Below are 16,955 nucleotides of genomic sequence, written 5' to 3' on the forward strand. Positions count from 1 at the left end.
CAATCGTGAAAAAAGCTCTCCAACTGTATCTGTATATGTGCCTAGCTGTGTGTGTGCGTCTGTGTGTGTGCGTGAGGTGTCAGCTATTTGCTGTTTTCGCTACGTCTCGGCATTTTCTTGCTCCCTTTTTCGGTCTATCAGCGTTTTGGGGCTGTCCCGTTGCTATTGTAGTTGTTGTTGTTTCTATTACGGCGAGACCGCAGCAAGTGGGCACTGCATATGTGTGCGTGTGTGTGCGTCTCTATGTTTGTGTGCGTGTGAGTGAGCAAGCTATGATGCAATCGCAACAGCAGCAGGATCCATGCGAGAGTGAGCGAAAGCTTTGCAACGATTGCGTGAGCACACGCGCTCTCTCACACACATACTAATTGAGCGTTTGTGTATGTGTGAGTCGTCGAATTCATTTCAATGACAAATTTTGCATCTGTAAAAGTCCTTGTGAATTGTTTTTGTTTGCTTGACGCTCTCGCATACGCTCCGCTCTTTTGCTCTCTCTCACTCTCTTGTTGGTTAGCTTTCTCCTGCCCCTTTTGCAAGCTTTTACGTATTTCACACACACGATTTTCTCTACACATTTGATTTGTTGTTGTTTTTTCTTTGCTTCTTCTTGCTCAGTGATCATTTTTCGCTATTTGTTTTATTCTATTCTTTTCTGGTCACCTCAATGCCAATTCGATCTGCCACCGGTTCGGGGGCGTTACGAGCTGGCCATAGCTAGAGGAAGTTTTGACAGAGTTACAGGCGAACATTTCATACGATCAGCTGTCTCCATGATAAATGATCATAAGTATGATAAATCGTATACAGCTGCTAACTATGCTACTTTATGACATACATATATACAGTTAACAAAAGAACTTTGAATGACAGAACTAGTTCTAGTTCTTATACGATATGATCGATGGTGAGATCGTCTACAAGGTATTTGTCATTTGGCGTCAGTTAGATGCTGGCATTTTTACAAATCGCGAAAATAAAAATCGAAAATTCTTGTGAACTTCAAAACCGCACACACACACACACATAGAGAAACGCAAATGGCCGCAGACGCCAGCGCCAGAGATAGAGATCAGCAATAGATATAGCTACAGATACAGATACAAATACAGATACTTATAGATACATAGATACTGAGAAGTGCCAAATCAAATAAATGTTGTCGGCGTCCTTCAGAGCAATGCAATGCATTTTTTTCAATGCTAAACCAAATGCTTTAGTACACAGCGTGTGCTGCTAAACATAGGTTGGATTCGCCCCGCTCGGCATCGTTCATAAGAATGCGAGTCCTTTCAACGCAGCGCACATTGTGCGAGATTCCTGAGTCGCCCACAAAAACAAAAATAAAATAAAATAATAAATAAGATGAAAAAATAAACTCAAATTACCTTTCATAAATGATTTGAATATTAAAATTAAACAAAGAAAGATATAAATGCAAAATAGAGAATCGAGCAGAATTGCCCGCAAAATCAAATGCCAAGACAAACAAATTTTAAGAATTTTCAAATTTTTCTATCTTATTTATAGTTATAAATTTTGATACGCTTTCGCCACAGCGTGCCCAAATGTCTTTCATATGCGTGTTGAGGGGGTGATTTCTTCTGCCGTTACCCCCCCGCCCATCGCCCGCTCTAGGCCGCCACTGTGTGGTAGACGCCAACGCTTCTTGAATGGAATCTACATGAAACTTTATAAACCGAAAGCATTCGAATAGAACCAAAATTCACAGCAACATATTCTATGGGCCCAGCAGCACATGAGCAATCCACACAGATTGTGCTCTGGGTTCTCTTCTCGCACATAACATAAAATGATCATAATTTCTTTAACTTTTTTCTATTTTCCTAAAAAAATTTTTTTTTTTTTGTTATTTTCTCATCATGAATTTTGTTTGCGTGTTGTGTATTTTGTGGTTCAGCTTGTTGAAACACAATCTGCGACATTGTCAGAAATAATTTTACGCAATTTACCCAAAAACAAATCAAACAACAGGCAACGAAAACACCAACAACACAACAAGGCAACAAAATAACAACAACAATTCGTATATTGCCAACATCAACACAATTTGAAAAAAAAAAAAAATTTTGCAAAAGATTTGAAATCAGAACGATAATCTTTGCGTTCGAGAGAATATTTTATGTGTTTTGACACACAAATGTTCATATGTTATAGTTTTAAGAGCCGCATTCTTATAATATGTATGGGAAGAGTATACAGTGGTCCGTCGGGAATGTTAACCACTTGTAAATAGAATTTTCTAGAAATAAGCTGGGCGACATTTTAATCCAAAAACAATGAAATAATATAATATCAGAAATTATTTATGCCCAACCTGAAATGTCAAATGTTTAATGTTTAAGTCTCGACATCTAAATTTGTTTTTATTATAATATTTGTTTTCCATTATATTATTATTATATATATATTTTTTTTAAATTTATTTTTTTCATTATTATTATTTTATATTTATTTTCATTTATTTTTTTTTTCTTGCACCCAAATTAATCAACAATTATGGCCTTCAAGCTAAGACGTCAGCATATCCATGCATTGGCCTGGGGTTCGAGCCCTGCTGTTCGTTCTTATTATTATAATGACATATACATAGTTTTAACTGCCAGCCTAACAATAATTAAGAATCACAACCTGTCTAAGCTCAAGTACGAAGTTTCTGCAGTCTGCATAATGAATCAATGCCGAAACAACTGACGCCAAGAATAAGCCACTTTATGATCTTTGAATTGTATGAGTATAATACAAGCATTTAGTTGACATAAATTATGAGCGCCTTTGTTAGCTGTTCTAGATAATTCACAGCGATGCCCAAAATTCGAATAGATGATTACTGCTTAGAGGAAAGCAGATCCCATCCCACGAACAAATGGTTGTCCCCAATTGTTGTTGTTGTTTTTCCTATTGTGCAAATGAAAGAACATTTTCGGTTTTGAGTCATTGACGCAAAGCAATTTTTGCATTTTAGTGTCAAGATGTTTGGCATGCGCAACCCAAAATGGGGCCGTCAGCGGTGCGGGGCGTGGTGGCGCGGGGCGGCACTGGGCGGTGCGGGTTGTTGCAGGCGTTCGCGAGGCAGCAACAATTATTGCAAGCAATGGGCTATTTCAGAGGCAACGTCGACTGACGTCCATCAAATGCCCGCAATCGCTATGCATGCCAAGTAGAAAAGCAAGAAAATAGGTGAATCTACAATATACTTACATTATTATAATCGGACTTTGCGGAGCTGGTTAAATATTAATCATGGCTGCAAGTCCCAAAATTATTGGGTTTACAATACCCACAATGCCTGGGCAAAGGGTTTGGTACGTTAATTTAAGAAAAACTTATCATATTTACAAATATTTAAATCAAGTTTTTAAATTTAAATTTGGCTTAACAATATATCTAGTAATGATAATGAGGAGGGTTCGAATCGCGTGAATATAGCTCAATTTCGATTTCGAGCCCGCCCGTTTAAAGCCTTCAAATATTTCCATAAGTAATGCCGGCTTTGGTTGCCTTTGGGCATCTTAAGAAATTTCGTGAGCAATTGGTGCAGAAAATATTTTTGTAAAACGGCAACCGTGACCAAAATACATGCATATTCTATAGATAACTCTCTCTCTCAATCTCTCGTCTCTAAATGCATTGGAACTTATCCAAATTGTCGATATATAAATATCCATCGTCAGGCACGATCTTTGTCGTTCCCGTCGGTCAACGTCGCCCAATCGGCCGCAACTGCATTGCTCGTGCGCCTCACCCATGTGCAGTGTCTCCCCTCTCTCCTCTACCCTCTACCATCCTACCTGAACATGCCCCCATGCCCCCGCCCGCCACTTGCAGCTTCGGCTGTAGCAGATTTCTTTACCAGGTAGCCGATTCGTTCGCATCTCTTTCGTAAATAATGCCAAACATGACAAATGAATGAATACTTCCTGAATTACGGCATAGCATTATGTAAGATCAGATCTGGCATAGATATGACAATTATCTATCTATTAAAACTGATTACTTGGCATTTAGGCGCATTCGCCCCATTTTGAACTGAAGCCTCGGCTATCAATCACTTATGAGGCCATCAACTGTTTCGGTTGTGCAAAGATTTGGCATTGAACCCGTTTCTGATGATTTATAACAACACAAATTTCGTCTCAATTAATATTATACCCAATATCAAGTTGCCTTTAAGTGGGCAAAAATAAACTCTATTTTGCATAACCTTCTTAAAACAAGGGCATAGTTTCTTCAGCTAAATAGTGATAATTAACAACTTTTATCACACTTGTTAAGAAATAATAATATCAAGAATATTCCAAATTTCACTCTGTCCATTTGATATAGCGTGACCTCTATATACTTTATACCCCATCTCTGATTTTATAGCCAAAGCAGTTGCTCGATTCTTGTCAAAATAAGAAAAACTCGTAATTTAGTTAGTTTCAATGTGGTAAACTTGTTGGACAAATATTATGCCTAGAATATTAAGGTAGTATAGTTTTAATTTAAGATAACCTGAAAGCAACCAGCATTGGTTAAGAAATAAATAATTAAATAAATTAAATAAGTGTATCTTCGAAATTTAATCTAATGCTATTACTAAAAATTTAATTTCATAGCTTTGTCACAGCTTTGGTTTAATCTTTAGGCTCAATTTTATAATAATTTTTAAAAATTTTGTTAGGCCTTGTCAAATTGTTTCAAGAATTAATATAATTTAATTATTTATTATTACAATTTCTTTCCATATAAAAAAGAAAAGAATAAATTGTAAAAAAAAATAAATAAATAAATGATATGTTTACTGAAACTATTAAAAAATCCTAGCAAATTTCTTAAAAATAAGTAATAGATTTCAATTAAAATGCAATTAATGGCATAATAAATCGAAATAGAGCTTAAGTAAATAATTAAAGCATATACAAGTTAAGTTCCTGCATTTATAATATATGATACCTATGCGTGTGGTTATATATTGATTAATTGCCTCGGCTCAATTGAGAATCAGACACGCGTTATTTGAATAAATATATATATATATATTTCCATATGGCTATATATCGTTTCTTAATTACCCAATAAAATCGAATCATTTCGACTTAGTCATTGATGTGTGGAGCATTAAAATTATTTTGGTAAGCATTTGTCACCCAATTAAATTGACTGCACACATACCGCGAATGTGCATAGAACTCAAGTGCATCCGAATGCAATAATCAATGTATGTGCATTTGTAGGTGCCTTCTGCAGACGGCCAGACTTTTATTAATGATGAGTGAAAATGCTAAATGAAAATGTTTTTTGTAAAACGCAAAACAGAGGCTGCTGCTGCGCTAAGGCCCCCCATGAATTTGAGCGCTACGCAGCCCCCCACGGGCGACGCCACTGCGCGCAATTGATTAATCATATGCGAAATGCTATAGACAGTCACTGAAATGAGTCAGTATAGCAAATACATTAGCGCATACATATGTGCTGCATATGAATGTAGATATAAGATTTTTCTTAAATTTATTAACGACAAGCTAAAAGTATTTTTAAAACATATTTCATACTCCACGCACAGGTAAAAGCCAAAGCGGGATTGTATAGAACATAGATGTCATATATATACCTATATGTATATATCTGTATATATATATATATATATATATATGGGTCAGTTCTTGGGCTGCTGAAGCCGTTGTCGGCCATTGGAGCTGTAGCTGAGGCCATGTGCTAAGCTTCCCCAAAACGAACGAACATAAACAACAACAGTTGCGCGCAGCTCACATCGAGGTGTGCATATATACACTATGGCTATATACATGTTAAATACATATGTGTATGTATGTATCTACTAAATCTAAAAAACATTCATATGCGTTTAATATAGCCGCTGCTTTGGTCTAAATTTAAAACAAAAGCTATTTAGTTGCGAAGAAGCGAAGAACTTCACACAAATGAAATTTGTTCTGTGCAGCCGTATCTCGTGGTGCTGCTTGTGGCTATTTCAAAATATCTATACGAATATCTAAAATTTACTAGACACACACACACACACACACACACACACACACACACACAGAGTGAGGGAGAGAGAGGAAGACAGACACACAGCCGGGGCCAAAAATCGTGGCTGTGTCCTGAGCAGCGCAAAAGCATACGCCGTGTGGTCCGTCCAAATGTATCTCACAGATACAGATGCGCATCCGCAGAGCTGTATCTGTCGAAAGTAAAGCAAATAAGACAAAAAAAAAAGAAAGAAAACTCTTGCCAGTCAGGCACTGCACAATCACATCCACATTCATACAGTACACACAGTCACGTCCCGTTTCTGTAGTGCAGTGTTGGATTTTTCATCTCGAAAATGTTTCAATTTGTCTATTTTTAGTCGCAAGTTTCTTTTTGTTTATTAGTTTTGTGCCTTTTGCCTGTATCTCTGTGTGTGTGTGTGTAGTATATAGCCAATACATACATATATATATATACATACATTATATATATATATGTATATTTGTATAGCAGTGGGTCGTACTCGATTCGACTGATGTTTCGGCAATGCTCTACCCTCCCCTCCGCCCGTCTCGTCATCTCTTCTTTGCTCTGCTCTGATTTAACGTCACAATTGTGGAATGCTTTGGCTCTGGGGCTTCTGCTGGATACGCACGCATTGTTTAGCTTGTCTTTCATTTGTTTTTCCCACAATTGTTATTATTGTAAAGCTCAAGGTATAACTAGATACATGCTCTGTTTAGTACATGGCATATATATCACAAGCATTCGATCAGCTTCAGAGAACTAAGGTCAAAACATTTTGAAGCAAAGGTGTCATAACTTATCCTATATATGTACATATATATTTATATGCATATATATACTCATATACATAAAGACATATACACATGACTGCCTTTACGTAAGCCCGGCATCTTTAGATGCTGCTCTAAATCAGCAAAAAGTATTCGAATTATATTTATATAAAAGTTTTCCTAAGAAAAGTCCTTAACATTCGACAGATTTAAGTCTTTCTATCTAGTCCTTTAATTAGTCTATTAATCTATCTTTTTGATTAGGGCTTACCTTAAGTTAAGTAAAGTAAAGTCCTTGCGAGCCATTCTGTTGTAGGATTTTCCGGAGCTTAGCTGCAAATATTCTAATTAAATAATCGTTGCAGAGAACATTATTATAATTTATCAAGTGAAATATATATACCATTATTTCTTTGGTTTAACGATCTTCGACTAAGCCCTTGAATACATTGAAGAAAAGTAAATATTGATTTATCCCCTGGTGAATGCATCCATTCGATTCACTTGTGCAGTCTTCTTTATGAATTGTCATGATTCAACAAATAAACACATAAAGCCATAAAATGCCTACTAAAACGCTGATTTCCCATCGCCATAGACATGGCCATAGATATTTTCCATAGCAATAAAGAGTATCTGTTAGACGTGTATTTGCGCGCACATCGTAAACAATTATAAAGAATATGTTTTGGTAATTTAACACCCGAAACATGGTTAACTCCATGAAAATCTAACACAAACAAGGCCATAATCCAGCCAGGCACTACACATGTTTTTGATACGCCGATTTGTGGAGTTACAGTTGCAGTTGGATACGAGTATCTGGCATAGACGCGCTCTAACACCTGGCGCCCTTATCGGCGGGTAGAGACACTCAGAAAAAAACTGAGAATGAAACTAGTAGAAAATATTATACTATCAAATTCTGAGTGAGATTCAAATTTCGTTAGTTAAGGATAATCTTGATATTGGAAGAACTTTCAACAAAAATTCCTTCACTTGCTACTAAAATTCTAAAACTTTCTGTGAAGTAGCTTTTTTCAGCTCTAAACTTAATTAAAATGTAAATCTCTCTATAAAGAAATTTATTCAAAATCAGAAACTTAATCTAAATAATAATGAATTTCATTTTAAAGTCTTTTTAAACATTTTTTGTCTGCTCAATCGCAGCATATTAATTTGGAAAATTTTGTAGCTCAAATTAAAAAAATATGAACGCATACTTACATGTATTACTGCGCTTTTCTCTGAGTGTACCGCGCTTCAGCAAGCCGCATAAATCAATATTAGCTTATCATGACCAACTGTGAGAATTTTTGCAGGCCGGCCAAAGATATTGCGAATGTGTCAGGTTCTGCAGATATTACGGACATTGGAGACATTGACATTCACTTTGTTTTCACTTTTACGTGCGCGCTAACCTCCTCCTCAGACCATGGGCTACTGGCTGGAGCTAAGAGCCTGGCTCCTGCGCGATCCTGCCAAACTCATACGCTATCTCGTGCTCTTCGTCTGCAGCATAATCGTTATAGTGCAGCTCTACGAGTGCTTCTCCAAGCTGTCCGATCCGCCTATATCCACGCACTCGTATTATAATGTTAATCACACCATAGAAATGCCTGCGATTACGCTTTGTCGCGAACCGCCCTATCGAGAGGATGTCTTAACAGTGAGTCCCAGTGATAGAAAGAAAGACTTTTTGATGACGTGAGATGTCAATGTCTAAAATTGAGGCGACTATATTTAAAAGTTCTATGAAAAGTTAATTGCAATCATTTTTTTTTGTATGACAACGCCTTGAATCTACAAATTAATAGATTAAAAAAGTTTTGATATCGATATTTTTTTTGTTTCAATAAAATTTGTAAAAAACTCCTTGCCTTTGTGTACTGATACTTACAGAATATATCGCGTGGCTATTGTCCACATCCCAAGTATGCGACCTGTTGGATGGATTATCCTTTTGGTGAAGTTCCCTTTGAAGAGTTCTTTGCCAATGGCACTTTTGAACAGGACGAGACATTCTACCTATATGGATTGAATGGCGATAAGAATAGTAAGTGCAGCTCCGCACAGATTCAATGGAGTATCAACTCTGATTCTTCTGATTCTTCCACAAGATGTTGTCATCGACAGCAGCATACACTTTTATATGGGTCGCTGTTACACTCTGCGTCCAGTCACGGCCATGAAACGGGTATCCAGGGCAGCGGGCTATTCCCTAATGCTAGAGCATAATGCCAACAAAATGGCCAGCGATGTGGATCTAACGGCTGGCGCGGGCTGGCACGTGTTCATACACGACAAGCGCGAGAACTTTACGGGTAAGTTGCTTTTGTGGTAGAAGCAGGGGCTAACTACAGTGCTTACTGCCTATAGAGATCAACATGAAAGGCTCGGGCCGCGTGGAGTATGTCTTTGTGAACATCAATGAGGAGATTGAAATTAAGCTGCAGAGCCAGGTATTTTCAAATGTGGAAACGCACACCGAAACCTGCTCCAGAGCGGACGGATACAGTGATCTAAAGGTAATCAAATTAGATTCCCGAAAAGCTAAATATTCTGATACATCATGCATTACATAGTGCGGCGAAATATGCATCTGGCAAGATCTGGGCGATGAGGTGGACTGCTCGGGTCCCTGGATGCATGAGATTAATCACGAGCCCTGCAATAATACGAAATCTATGCGCAATCTCATCGAAAACTACAGAGCGTGAGCCGCACTCTCATAGTTAAATTTGCGCATTATCATATAGTATTTTCACATATTTTCAGGGTGTACGAAAGCAGCGATGATTACGAGTGCGACTGCCTGGAGCCATGCGAGTCGCGCATCTATACGACCTACATACAGAGCCGGAAAACCTTCTATCAGCCCGAGCCGCGCACTTTGCTCTATATATACTACACGACCAAGCTGATATCGGTATGCTAATTGTTATTGATTTCCTAGTATTATATATCTATATATCGATCGCTTAGTATTTTATTATTTATATGTAGCCACTATTTGCTTAATTTATATTTCTAATTCCACAATATTCCATAATTCCAATTAACAATATTCAGGTTGAACCAGAGTTTAAGAAAAACAGAAAAGAAAAAAAAACTTTAAAAATGTTATATAGAAGTGCTAATATTCCCGCTCTGTTTCAGCAGATGATTGAAGAGCGTCCCAGCTATGATACAACCCAGTTTATAGCCGATGTCGGTGGCTCTCTGGGTTTTCTGCTTGGCCTCTCAGTGCTTGGCATCATCGGCATCTTGGAGCATGTAAATATATTCCGGGATTTGTACAATGCGGTTGTCAATTTCAAATTCTCCTTTCAGCTAACATTATTCTTCTGCGGCGACTGCATAAAGCGCCTCCAACTGAAGAACGAGCAGCGCAATCGCTCCGACAGCCCCGAGGATGGGCAATCGCAGGCCAGCGTCGAGACGCTGGACATCAATGACGTCTTCACAGTGGAGAAAGCGCAATTGGGCAAATATTGAATGTGCTGTGAATGTGTGTCTAAATAAATTTCTTATATTTATTCAAAAACTACAAGCTAGAAAACTACATTTAATTATATAACAGCGCATTGGAATATATTGTTGTTGTATATACAAGGGGCTGACCTTTAGAGCAGCCAGGAGCGCAGCTGTAGACAGCAGCCGAGCAGCAGGGCGCCCAGACTCAGTTGCAGAGCAGACGCAGCTGACTTCGAACCAGCAACAGAGTTTGAATCCTCTGCCGTCTTCAACTTGATATTCGTCCTGATCACCTCGCCCAGCTTGCTGACCAGCTCCGGCAGCGGCTTGGGCGCCTCACAGGCCGTATGCTCAATGGCCTCCCGAACGCTGGCCGTGAATATGCGGAAATTGATACTGCCCGGATATAGCTCGTCATAGATGAAGCTTTGCAGCTGGTTGGCCAGCACCCACAAGCGCTGCTGATCATCCACCTTGACGTCGCTGGGAAAGATCAGATTGTTGTTATTGGTGTAGATGTGGTCCTGCGAGCTAAAGCTCTTTGAGGTTCTCCAGCAGGCCACGGCATTCTGATTGGGCAGCGTATAGAAGAGGACGCCCGTCTCCGTGTCCAGGCACTGAGCACCCGCTTGGGCATTGACGCCGCGTGAACCTAAAATCTTAAATTCACGATAAATGGCACCGGAGGTGGCCAGCGTCTTGTTGCGTAGCACAGAGCTGTTCACAGAGAACTCCATGGTCGAGCTGAGTGGATGGAAATAGAGCGTGGAATAGCCATCTGACTGAGGCTTGGACAGCGCTAGTCCATACAATCCGTCATCCCACTGAAACTCAATGCCATTGATGCTAAAGTTACCCGCAAGCGGATTGGGATGAAAGAAATGATGCTGGACACGCCAAGATTCCTGATCCCGCCATGAGTACACCACCAGACCCGGACTGCCCAGATCAGCGGCATACGCATACGTGTTCTCGCAGTCAGCATCCTCCACGGCTAGATTGGCAAAAAATGAGCTCTGCTTGCTCTGACCCGCTGGCAAGATGTGACGCCGCAGCAGATCATCGTTGTGCAAATCGTAGATCAGCAGCTGTGCCGTGCCATACAGCTTGGTCTGCTCCAGCACACCCGAGATGCGTGAGTCCAGCACCCAAAGGCGACCACAGCGATCGGCCTTCACGCGAAATGGCGAGACAAGCTCCGGCTCGGCATCGCTCAGGGTATGCGCCACCCAGCTGGGAAAGGGTCTCAGCGCGGGCATCTTTGTTGAGGTGTCTGTTGGGTATAGAGTATGCGAACAAGCACGTTTAATTTATGGCATTTAACTAAGTTGAATGCTCTACAAATGGCACACGCGTTGATTTTGGTCATTTGCATTGATGCTAATTGCGACTCAATTGCGTATGAATCAATGCCTCCGACTGGCCGCTGATTCATGGGACATGTTTGTCAGCTGAGCTGCTTTGACATATATGGAGCCCGATTATTGTACAACTTGTAATACCCTTGAATGACTAATACTCAGAAGGAAGGTAGTGAATGTGGTAGATTAGTGGAACCTTAAGAAAGCATTTATATCTGCAGATCAGCCTTTTGCTACCTATACCCAGTCTAAGTGGCTGGGTATAAGCCCAGAGATTTAGGGAGTTAAAGATATTTAAATTTGATTCACGGTTCTTGGGGATTTGTGAAAGTTACCCAGTCAATCAAGCAATAAGGAACCGAGTTGTAATAACAGGAAACAAATTTAAATCCGATTTCATACAGATCTCTGAAACATGCGTACTGACCCACACATTTGCATATTATATTGCAAATTATTTTATATCCGCACTCAATTATCTTTATCAGCTATATAAGCCGATCTGACCGACTCTTATATATACCATATAATTATTTTCTGCCATGCTAATAAGCAGGAAAAATGTTTAAAGGTTTCCATGTGGATATACCTTTCCGTTTATCGGAAATAATTGATTTAAATATACACATGATCTTTACGATGCGTCAGGAGAATAAATATTTCCTCCCAGATGTTTACATCCCACAACTATACACCTTAGTTTTGTATATAGATACATTTATATGTGCATATACTATCTATCAAATACATACACCCACCCTCTATGTGTTTATTATTAGTTGTATTTGTTTATTTACTCTATTCCAAAGAACTTTTGTTTATCTCGCTTTTATTGTTGTTGTTGTTTTACAGCTTATTAATTACGTAAGCGATGCGCTGAGAATTCGCCCAGAACTCTCAACCCTCAGGCAATTAAATGCAACAAGTGCGAATGCAAGATAACTAAATTGTCTGGACCGTGTATGAAATAGAGCTGAGCGCGTGTCTTATTTTCATGTCACGAACTTAACACGAAAAAAAAATAGCATTTACTGTAACCTGGCCAAAGAGATGATGCCAGAACCTAACACCCAATTAGCCACTTTTCTATACGCCCGCTGTCAATTTATACTTCGTGTTCGTGCCGTGTTGAAAAAAATTGGCACGCGCCCATCTCTAGCATAAAGCGAACGCAATGCAAATCTATCCGATACAAAGCTATAGCCAAACAGCTTGTAAGTCCCACGCGAAAAGACAATGCAATAGCTGAGATTTCAGCTCAGAGCGATTCTTAAGCATTATGCATAAACAAAACTGCAATTTTTGCCGGCTGCCCCTGAATTAATTATACAATACTAACAACGCTTACCATTCAGATCAAGGTAGGCCAACGAGGCTGGGACTCCATCGCGCCATCTGGGCAGAGTTACGAACAGGCGCTGGCGATAGACCTCGAGGCCAAAGGGTATCACATTGGCCGGCTTGAAGGCGCCGCTTTCTATGGCCGACCAGCGTTGATCGGGACTCTCGTATTTGAAATCCATTTCCCTCCATTCGTAAGCCACACGCAGATTATCTTTGGCTCCGGCCAAACCCACGCAGAGCAGCAGCGCTGCCGTCACAATCCAGGCACAGGTAGTTACCATATTCAAGCTGCAATATTAAATGTTATGGACCAAATTAATCGAGTTAGAGCTGACCTTCACAAAGCCATAAAATCGAGATCAAATATATATTGCTCTTGAGTTGAGTCGAGTTGCGTTGAGTTGATTGAAGCTCCGGATGCTAAAGCGAACCGAAATCGAAACCTTAAGCCGCGCCTCCGTTGTGCATAAGTCAATTTGAAAGTTGTCCCCGTCATTCGGCTCTCTGAGCTGGCAATTTGGAAACTGTCAGACAAGAGTGAGTCTTGGCTATTGTAGCATGTTCGAGAGGTTGTCAGCTTTGTGTTAGCTTGACAAGCGAATACTCTAGAAAGCATGCATCTGGGTAAAGGTAATAAATTGCTATAAATAATTGCTTTACAACTACAAATATTAATAGCTTATCATTATCATTATCATTGTCAATTTGCTTAGTTCTTTAAAGTTGCATTAGTGGGCGGTTTACAGGCTCGAATCCCAGACTATAGTCAGGTTGCAATATCTTAACTGAACACTTTAGTAGTCAATTTCGTTTAACTATACCCTATACCAACTCTAATAACAAGCTGGAACTTTGGTTTATTAGTTCTCTATATAATACAAGAAATCCATTATCAAAAGTATCATATACCATTCGTTCTGAATTTAAAGTTTATTAAGCAAGCATATAAAGATTGGAGCACTTGTAAGCATGCTGACAGGGTTGAAGTTATGTAGGAATATTTACTTCAGATAGTAATTTAATGTTGAGATTGAGATGAATTGGCGGCAAAAATAACTTGTAAACATGGCAACACTCAGAAAGCTTAAGCTTTTCAAAATTGTAACTCATAAAGAACTACTAAAGCTCAAAAGCCGAAGAAACTTAAATTAATGAACAAATTTCAAATATATGTCTGAGATCTTAGAGTGTAAGATCTTCAATAGGAAAGGGATAACAATAACCTTAGATATCTTGAATAAAGGGACATTTTAGTTCACGCTCAAGTTTGAGGTTCGGCCAGCACTTTGCAGATATATAGCCCAGATAGCTCTGGCATTCATTGTTTCATTTGGGTCGCTCAGATCTTCGACTCTTCTCGCACGTCTCGTCAGGGCCATTAACAAACTCAATGACTGATGTGTCTGTCTAACACTCGAGTTATGGCTTGAGTGCCTGTTGTTATGTTGCCCTCTTATATTCATTTACTTCTGATGTGCACGTTCTGGTCAGGTTTGTTTTTTTTTTTTGTTGTTTTTATTTTTTTATAATTTATTACAAGCATTTTTCGCGAGTCTTGCTTTCAGGCATATTCGCTTTTGGGCCTTTTGCTTGGCGAGTCGGCTTCAAATACTCGTTTAACGCTCTGAAAAATTCAAGTTTTTGGCCATGTAATAGCCAAATGCTTTTTATTTTATGTGCGGTCTTTGAGACACATTAATATATTACTTTATATTTTTGTAGTCTTGGGTTCTTAATTACCGGTGGACAACATAAAAATTTTAGCGATTTTTATTGGCAACTCGTGAATAATAATCAATTTTTTTAGCTGATGTGAATTAGTCACTGGCGGCTTTTTTTTAAAAACTATTACTTAATACGATTTGTTGGCCAAATCAAAAACCAACAGCCCATGCACTAGCGACAGTTGAAAGTAAAGGCGTTAGTGGGCTGAGGGGCGTGTCAGTTGTTATGCAAACGTTTTGTCGCACATTCGCCTGCAAGTTTGTGTCTTAAGTCTTTTGTTTTGCCAGATTCATTTCGATTTGAGCCAATCTTTAACTTGTTTGACTAACACTCTATGGCGAGTACAGTAAGCACACAAACACACACCTTCAAATTGTCGCACAAGATATCCAAAAACACAACCGACATGAACGACGCTCGCAACGAAACTGAAAGCCCAATGAGACAAACCCGAGAGTTATGCCGACTTAATGCCGAGCTTGGGCCAGCATGAAGTCTTTGAAGCTGTGCATACGCGACGTCTTTGGAATTCCAGTGAACTTGAAATTAGTCAGTCTAACGTATTTATGTATTAGCGTACAGTCTTGGGACGGCTCTCAGTTCAGGCGTTACAGAAATCGGTTCCATCAAATGCCAAGTAGTAGCAAATTAACGGCTCGCAGTTATTATGGATACTCCCACGACTATGCTTGCTTTTGGCCCTGCTGCAGACAAGCCCCTGAAGCAAGTCCCACACATAGCGCGATAGGCCTACAAGTGACTGAGCTATTGGCTTTAATCATATAATTGTAATCGCAGCCAGCCAGACGCAGCCATCCGCGGGGAATAGCCCATGAGTAAAGCAGTTTTTGGGTTTTTGTTGAACTGGTTCTCTTAACCTGCAGCCAGTCATGCTTTGCGTTCGATGAGAGCGGGTGAAAGATTCCAGAACAGTTATGCTCGGTCTGCTAAAAATTGACTCACCTTCATAATATAACTTGATCGGGTCTAGTATAAGACGGATTGTTTCTTTTCAATAAGGGTTAACTTACTTTTAAATCGCATCAAATTCATTTACATATATTGGTCAGAAAGTTTCTCATCAATTGCGAAAAATCCACGCCTGCAAGTGAAATAAATGTCGAACACGGGCGAAAAAGGGGTGGAAATGAGTTACAGCTACTTTAATTCCACCTCTTTTCCGCACATGTTGAAGTGTATTTCACTCGCAGATAATCTATATCTATATCTATGGATAATCTATAATCCAGCTTAAAACCGTCAGGCACATTAACTCTTATTTATATGAAGTAAATTTTATTTATTAAAATTCAATAAATTAATTTAAATTTAAAAAGAAGAGAACAATCAAAACATTAAACTAGAAATATTATCAGTATGCGATTTGTTTTTGTTTTTGTTTTTTTTTTCGTTTAAAAGGACTTTAAACTATTGCTTATATAACCTGTTTGTTGTTATGCTTAAAGTATGTTGTGTATGTTTTTATATATATATATCGTTTTTTTTTTTTTTTGGTAGAAACATTTCTTGTACAAACGCTAAAATGTATATTTTTTTGTGTTTTTACTCATTACAACATTTAAAACTTTCAACATACGCAATGTATTCAATTTTTTTTATTTTGATTTTATGCATTTGCACTAAATATTAATTGCATTAGCTAAGTATTCGTGTAGTAAATTGTTTATAGATTGTAATTAGCAGAAAGAACAAACCATGTTCACAAAAAAAAACATTACAAAGATACGCTTATTTTGTAGGCTTTAGTTAAATGCAACAAAAACAAAAAAAAAAAACGAATCAAAGCTTGTAAACGTATTATTTGATCAATTAATTTACATATTTAAATATGACATATTGAATATACCTTGAGTTCGAAAGTGCGCTCAGGCGGCGCACAAAAATCATCTTTGGCAAAGGTTTAAACTAGACTTGTTGATTGTTGAACGCCGCCGCGTTAACTTTTAAAGCATATTTATCGAAATTGTTATCGAAACTGTTATCGGGCGAAAAACCAATTAGGGGACATCAAAAATAGCAAAATCCATAATCCATAAAGAAAATTTTTAATCACAATTAACATTAAAAACACAAACTGTTTGATGCCTGCGTTTGCGATGCATTACAAATGATGTGGGCGTGGTCATCGTGAACGCCTCCTGCGGTATGCATATGTGTGTGTATATGAGTGAGTGAGTGAGTGAGTGTGTGTGTGTGTGTATATAGAGATATATAAGTTGTAGAGCTTTTGCAAGAC

General features: G+C 38.7%; 2 protein-coding genes across 2 annotated transcripts; one reads left to right on the forward strand and one right to left on the reverse strand.

The window, feature by feature from the left end:
- The first annotated feature begins 8,140 nt into the window (after positions 1–8,140).
- ppk17 (pickpocket 17) lies at positions 8,141–10,543 on the forward strand. The gene is made up of 8 exons (XM_002051956.3): positions 8,141–8,460; positions 8,694–8,847; positions 8,912–9,115; positions 9,171–9,319; positions 9,377–9,507; positions 9,570–9,720; positions 9,954–10,067; positions 10,125–10,543. Exons 1-8 carry the CDS (start codon positions 8,227–8,229, stop codon positions 10,287–10,289), a joined length of 1,302 nt encoding a protein of 433 aa, XP_002051992.1. The 5' UTR covers positions 8,141–8,226; the 3' UTR covers positions 10,290–10,543.
- Positions 10,301–15,210, reverse strand: yellow-b (L-dopachrome tautomerase yellow-b). Its single transcript, XM_002051955.4, has 3 exons — positions 15,065–15,210; positions 12,978–13,261; positions 10,301–11,541 (listed from the first exon to the last, which is right to left on the reverse strand). Exons 2-3 carry the CDS (start codon positions 13,252–13,254, stop codon positions 10,418–10,420), a joined length of 1,401 nt encoding a protein of 466 aa, XP_002051991.1. The 5' UTR covers positions 13,255–13,261; positions 15,065–15,210; the 3' UTR covers positions 10,301–10,417.
- Positions 15,211–16,955: the final 1,745 nt, after the last annotated feature.

The sequence above is a fragment of the Drosophila virilis genome, chromosome 4, assembly GCF_030788295.1.
Source record: "Drosophila virilis strain 15010-1051.87 chromosome 4, Dvir_AGI_RSII-ME, whole genome shotgun sequence".
Classification (NCBI taxonomy): domain Eukaryota; kingdom Metazoa; phylum Arthropoda; class Insecta; order Diptera; family Drosophilidae; genus Drosophila; species Drosophila virilis.

Coding starts and splice junctions, on each gene's coding strand:
- yellow-b (XM_002051955.4), bottom strand. CDS start 13,254: ATGGTAACTACCTGTGCCTGGATTGTGACGGCAGCGCTGCTGCTCTGC. Junction 11,542..12,977: donor GGCCTACCTTGATCTGAATG/GTAAGCGTTGTT, acceptor TATACCCAACAG/ACACCTCAACAAAGATGCCC.
- ppk17 (XM_002051956.3), top strand. CDS start 8,227: ATGGGCTACTGGCTGGAGCTAAGAGCCTGGCTCCTGCGCGATCCTGCC. Junction 8,461..8,693: donor ATCGAGAGGATGTCTTAACA/GTGAGTCCCAGT, acceptor TGATACTTACAG/AATATATCGCGTGGCTATTG. Junction 8,848..8,911: donor ATTGAATGGCGATAAGAATA/GTAAGTGCAGCT, acceptor TTCTTCCACAAG/ATGTTGTCATCGACAGCAGC.